Genomic DNA, 6,129 nt, shown 5'->3' with positions numbered 1-6,129 from the left:
GGTCAGAAGATCGAGACTATCCTAGCTAACACGGTGAAACCCCATCTCTACTAAAAATACAAAAATATTAGCCGGACGTGTGGGCGGGCGCCTGTAGTCCCAGCTACTCGAGAGGCTGAGGCAGGAGAATGGCCTGAACCCGGGGGTCGGAGGTTGCAGTGAGCCGAGATCACCCACTGCACTCCAGCCTGGGCGACAGAGCGAGACTCTGTCTCAAAACAAACAAACAAACACCTTATGCTCCCCTATACACTATCATTTTTTTGACGAGAACTATGAATACATTTTTGCCTTTTAATAAGAACACACATGCAAAAGAAAAAAATGGGGAACTTTTTTTAGATTCAAGTGTTAATTCACTTTTGCTAATTTTAAAGCAATGTCTAGGAAAAAGTGATATTTTTAAAGATTGGGCTGTATTTTATTATCTTTAGGATAAAATTAAAGATGAAGTAAGTGTGGCAGATATATGGAGTAAATTATTTTAAAAATAAGTGTTGTGTTTCAGTTTATAGCTAATCTCAGAAAATAATGTATTTCTATATTTATGCCTTTTGAAGTTTGTTTCTACGTATGTACATTGAAGCTCTACTTCTTATAACTGGAGAAACTAGCTTCACATAAATAAATTCAGATCATTGGCTTACTTCCAATTTTATATTACCAAACTGGGCTTATTCATTTTTTCTCCTAAAATTACTCCTCATCCTATATTTTGTATCTTTGTGAATGGTTCCCACCTTCTCCCATTCATACAACTAGAAAACCTCCACATTCTCTTTGTTTCAGCCTTATCTCCCAAATTTACCAAGTCAAGCAGACATCAAATTTGTTTTTATCTAATGCTTTCTGCAATCCGTTCCTATCTCTCCATCACAAATATGCCTACCCTTGTTCAGGCATTTATAATCTATTTATGAAACTCTTCATGGTTTATTTTTGCTTCCTTGCCTTTGGTATGCCCTTAAAATCCATCATTTGGGTTCTTGCCTGTGATTCACTGAATTGCTTTTCAGTTTTAAAAAAACAAAAATATTTAGAAAAAAAAAGTTATCATCAAAGTCCAAAACTTCTTTTTTATGGCATTTAAGACTTTTAAATCACTTTTTCAAAATCCCCAAATAACAATATCTGATGACTCATCATTCTTGCAACAGCCTCTTGAGTGCGATGTCATTCTAGAAGCAATATAGAGAACATGGACTGTGAGCTTGTAGTCTGGGTTCGAATCAAGGCCAGTCACTTAAACCAGCTGTCTAAGAGCCGCTGTGGACTCTGAGCAAGTCACACAACACTTTTGTTCCTCATTTGCTTCACCTATTATGGTGCTACTCTCAGGAACTTTTGCCCACATTCACCTAGAAGGAGTCTGGGAAAATGCTATGGAGAGCCAGATAAATGTGTCAACACATAAGCACTTGTGACTGCTGTTAATACATAAGTCACTTTGTAGTGTGTGATTGTGACTAGTTTTAGTTGTTTTTCCAGGGGTTCATAATCCCGCTGGAGTCCAGGGGCTGTGGCTGTTCATCTTTCTGAGACTGCCCTTTATACAAAGTAAATTTGCGCTAGTCACTTTTTAAACAGAATAGGAATGGAATGTGACAAAGGTGATCTGACTTTTGAAAGGTAAAATGACTTGTGTTAATGGCAAAAATATTAGTCATTTCCTTTCTTTAAATCAACTTTATTTAAACTTACATATAATACAATTCATCTAACTTATATACGATAAAATGCACCAATTTTAAGAATACAGTTGGATAAGTTATGACAAATACATGCACTCATATAACTGTCGCCTCAATCAAGATATAGAATATTATCATCACCTCAGTTTCTCCTTGTGCCCTCCTGCAGTCAATCCCTCTTCTGCATCCCAACCCTGGGCAACAATTGATCTGTTTTCTGTCATGATACATTAGTTTTCTCTGCCAGTTATTTTTAATTTTTTAAGCTAGAATTGTTTCCATGTTCCAATGTGAACGATATCTTTCTACATAATCGACTTGTATACTAACATGCAAAGGATATGATGCACCAATTTTTCTGCAGGTGTAAGGAGGGGCTACAGGTGAATTTTACCTCAAATTGAGTTGATAATGGAAAACACAATCTAACCTAGACACAATAGACTATATCCTTATTTTACACGATGCAACCCTGAGTCCCAGCAAGGTGGAAACTGAGCACTAGCATGCCCCTTTGCATGGATTCAGGTTCCCTGACTACTTCTTGGCCCATTGTTCTTTAGGAAAATTTATTGGTGAGTATATTAAAAAAAAAGGCTACGTCTTGAAATTTAGGTGTCAGAGAGAACCCTTAAAACCTATTGAGTTTTGGATGCTAGCTCCGGAGGGGCTCTGCATGGATCTCAGAGACCTTTGCTTTTTAAGTACTCACTTTTAGGGTGTCACTCTGGGAGCTGCGCCTGGGGACAAACTGATAATTCATTGGGGCTGTAACATTGCTCAGGGTCAGTGGTCACCAGGCAGGGAATAGAGCCCAGGTGGCGTGGGGAAAGGGGATGGGGGCCGGACGTGGTCAGCGGACTCAGGACTTGACTCACACACTCACACAAAAGAGGCCGGAAAGTGTCCGGAAGAAGCCGGCGCGTCACGGACGACGGATCCGGGACCCTGCCGCGCCCGCCCAGCGGCGCCCGGTCTCGGGTCCACAGCCGCACTCACCCCGCCGCGCTCTCCGCCACCGCCACCACCGCGGCCACCGCCAATGAAACTCCTCCCGCTCCTAGGTGAGTGCTCAGCGCCCCTGGTCGCCGAGGTCGTCCGAGAGGCCAATGCCTTGTAGGGGACGGGATTTTTTAAGAGGTGGAGCTCACATGGCAAGTGGATTTGGCAAAATCTACGAGGAGAATTGACTTAGTACTTCTCAGGATGTTTTTCTCCTTGACCTTTCAACTCTAAAGCTGAATATTCCAATGTCCAGGGAATGTTACCTTTTTATTCCTCTTGAGGAAGTGTCCAGCGTCCCCTTTCACCTTTCTTCTGTTCTGACCTGAAGAAATTTGGGAAATCCAAACCATTAACACCCATGGGAGGCTTCCTGGCATTTTAAGGGGATTGTCGAGCCAGGTTTGAGCTTCATTTTGACCATACTGTGCAGAAAGATAGTAAATGACATCTCTGAGGGTGAAATAATTCCGGCTTAGTCAGTATACATAGTTATTTGCCACTAGGATTTAGAACAGAATACTTAAGAATCTCTTGGTACCTGATAAGGACAACTTATGCTAGATGACTGTTTTCAGAAGAATGACCTCATGCTTTATAGCTGTTGGTCCTCAAGACTCTTGAGAAGGTCTGGTAAAACAATAAAAAAGGAACCTTCTGTACTTTTCCTATCAGTCCACAACATATAATTTCCAAATGTATTTCAATAACTCTGATGTATAGTCTTGTTCTTTGCTTTGTTTCTTTTTTTTTTTTTTTTTTTTTTTTGGTCACATTTGTGTGCTGTTCCATTTCTGGAAGATCATTCTTTGACCATAATGTTGAGTTTGTTTTTTTGTTTTTGTTTTGTTTTTAAATTTCCCCTAATGGAAAAAAATAGTGAAATAAATTTTATTATGAATAATTGAATTGAAAACAATTGAAATTGAAAACAATCATTAGAACACAGAAAAAAACAGCAATTGCATCTGTTCTCCTAGATAAGATGTCATCTTAAAATAACACAGATTTGAATTTACAAAAACCCAAATACTCAATTTACCTTCATTTCTACACAGAATTACTCCCAGAGGAGGGAAATTGCTTTACAATCAGACAGTTCCCTTTCAAAGTATCTCACCTCAGAATGAAGGGTAACACTGAATCAACATGCTATACTGAAGTGGGAACACAGTTTTTATTATAAAGTTGAGCTGTTTATTACATTTTAGCTTCGTTGAGATTTACTTGATAAAGGTTGAAATTGAAAAAAAAAAAAAAGCCTTCATCTTAAAAGCAAGTTTTACTTACTTGCTGTTGTGCTGTTACTTAGCTAAGTACTCTCTTGGGAAAAATTTATAATCCATTTATCTAAATAGAAAGAGAGGAGAATTTATGTTTATTATACTCTAATTCAACAATGGGGAGAGGTGTTTCTTTTACTTTTTGAAAAGGTGTATTTCTGTATTTTATTTAGTGGTTTTTTCCACTTTGTTGAATTGTTCCTATACTCAAAATTGCACCAAGACACCTTGTCTCCCAAATGCAAAATGTGAAATACGCAATGGAATTGAAGCCTGCTATTGCAACATGGGATTTTCAGGAAATGGTGTCACAATTTGTGAAGGTAAACAAGCTTTATTACTTCTTTTGGATTATACTGTAAGATTAAATTCTGATGTGAATGTTTTTCTGTCCTCCAGAAACTAACTTGTTTTGTTACACAGTTTAATTTCATATATTTGAATAACGCTTAAGTAGCTAAACAGTAAGTTTGACTTCACTTGTCAAAATTTATGCTTGTTATTGATTTTAAATAACTTCATGCATATCTTATTTTTTGATGCAAACATTAAAGATTTCCCTTTAACTCATGCTGGAGATCCAGGTATAGAGGGCATAGTCAACAGCTTTGGGAACAAAAGAGTTCATGAAATTTAGACTATACTGGTATGGATTGCCTTCATATATCTTCTTTACTACTTGATATATGATACCAAGTATATAAGTATTTGTATACCTATATGGTATATGATACCACTTATACAGGTACTTGACTGCCTATATTTGGAGATAATATTAAGAGATTCATGGTTTTCTCATGCATATGCTGGGCATAGGAAATGACAAAAGAAAGAGAGAATTCTGAAAAGACATCATCTTTTGAAAAAGTAGATTATAATCATAGAACTTTATGCTACTGCCCAGAGACAGAATGCCAGAAAGCATCCTTGTAGGATGCAGTGTAGCCCATTGATTTGATCAGCAGAACACCATCTGATAATCAAATTTAAATAATTTCATGTCTGTAGTTGTCACCTTACCCTTAATCCTCCACTCCCCTTAACACACTCAATCTTTTTAAATTCATTTTCAGTAAAATCTAGTTTTAACTGGATCCATAGACCAACATTCTGTGTAGAAGAGAGAGAGAAAAAAAAGTACTAGGTCATACAAATTAGTTTTAAAATATAATTAAATAGCAAGTTCAAATTAAAGCTGTGTGGTGTTATGCATCTAAATGTATTTAAGATAACATGAACTTTTTCTAATTAGGCCAGGATATTGTATATTGTTAATATTGTATATGTTTGCTTACAACATAAACAAGTTGTATCTTGTGATTGAATTATATAGACTCTTTAAAAAGATTAAATATGCAGTGTTTAGTAAGACCAAACCTCATCATAATTAGGTTGAATGTTTAAAAAGTGTACAGCAAAGCTACAGTTCACTTAATGGTGCATTAAATCAGGCGTTTCTGCTTGTGTACACAGCCAGAATCTGTAATATACTATTTTACAAGAATTACAAAATCCTTTTCATAAATAATCTTAGAAATGTATTGTGTATTTAATTGAATGGCATTATAGCAAGTGGAAAGTTGAGTGACCTTAAAAATACTGCATCTCACAAATTAGTGCGCTTTTCCACTAATCATTACAAATTGTACCATAGTACTTCATAACCAGAGTTGCCTTTTTGTTTAGATACTTTTCAATTGTCATGCTTACCATAAGTAACATCAAAATTTTTCACAATTTGGACCTTTAGCAACCAACCAGCTTATAATCATGTCTTTAATGATTTCTTTTAAAAACGCATCTTCCATTATCCAATGCAGTTGTTTTTCCCCCGCTGCCTAAGTCAATAACTAGCTAATGAACAGAAAACATTTTCCCTTGGAAAGAAAATTCTTTAAGACCTTTTGGCCTGCAATTTCTTTTCACACAGAACATAATTTGTAATGGGAATTTATTTCCTTCTTAGGTTCATGTTAAACTTAAAGTCCCTTTCTGTTTAAAAAAAAAAAACTCCATATACACTTGTTTTGATATTTATTATCTGAGATTTCTGGTGTCTTCTTAAAACTGTTCAAACAGTGGTTTTCATCTTTTCACCTTTTATTAATTCACTGACAGGTTTTTAACCTTTTTTTAGTCAGGACAGTTAATAT

The 6,129-nt window shown here is 36.3% G+C and overlaps 1 protein-coding gene across 1 annotated transcript in view; it reads left to right on the top strand.

The window, feature by feature from the left end:
* Positions 1 to 2,572: 2,572 nt before the first annotated feature.
* ADGRL4 (adhesion G protein-coupled receptor L4) overlaps positions 2,573 to 6,129 on the top strand; it is a 117,407-nt gene continuing 113,850 nt past the window's right edge. The window contains exons 1-2 of the mRNA XM_033225393.1: positions 2,573 to 2,755; positions 4,150 to 4,299. Of these exons, the coding sequence (XP_033081284.1) occupies positions 2,734 to 2,755; positions 4,150 to 4,299 (172 nt within the window). The 5' untranslated portion in view covers positions 2,573 to 2,733. The remainder of the gene's footprint in view (positions 2,756 to 4,149; positions 4,300 to 6,129) is intronic.

This window comes from Trachypithecus francoisi, unplaced genomic scaffold (genome assembly GCF_009764315.1).
Source record: "Trachypithecus francoisi isolate TF-2019V2 unplaced genomic scaffold, Tfra_2.0 Lachesis_group12, whole genome shotgun sequence".
Taxonomy (NCBI): domain Eukaryota; kingdom Metazoa; phylum Chordata; class Mammalia; order Primates; family Cercopithecidae; genus Trachypithecus; species Trachypithecus francoisi.
This window is presented reverse-complemented; position numbering and strand designations above follow the sequence as displayed.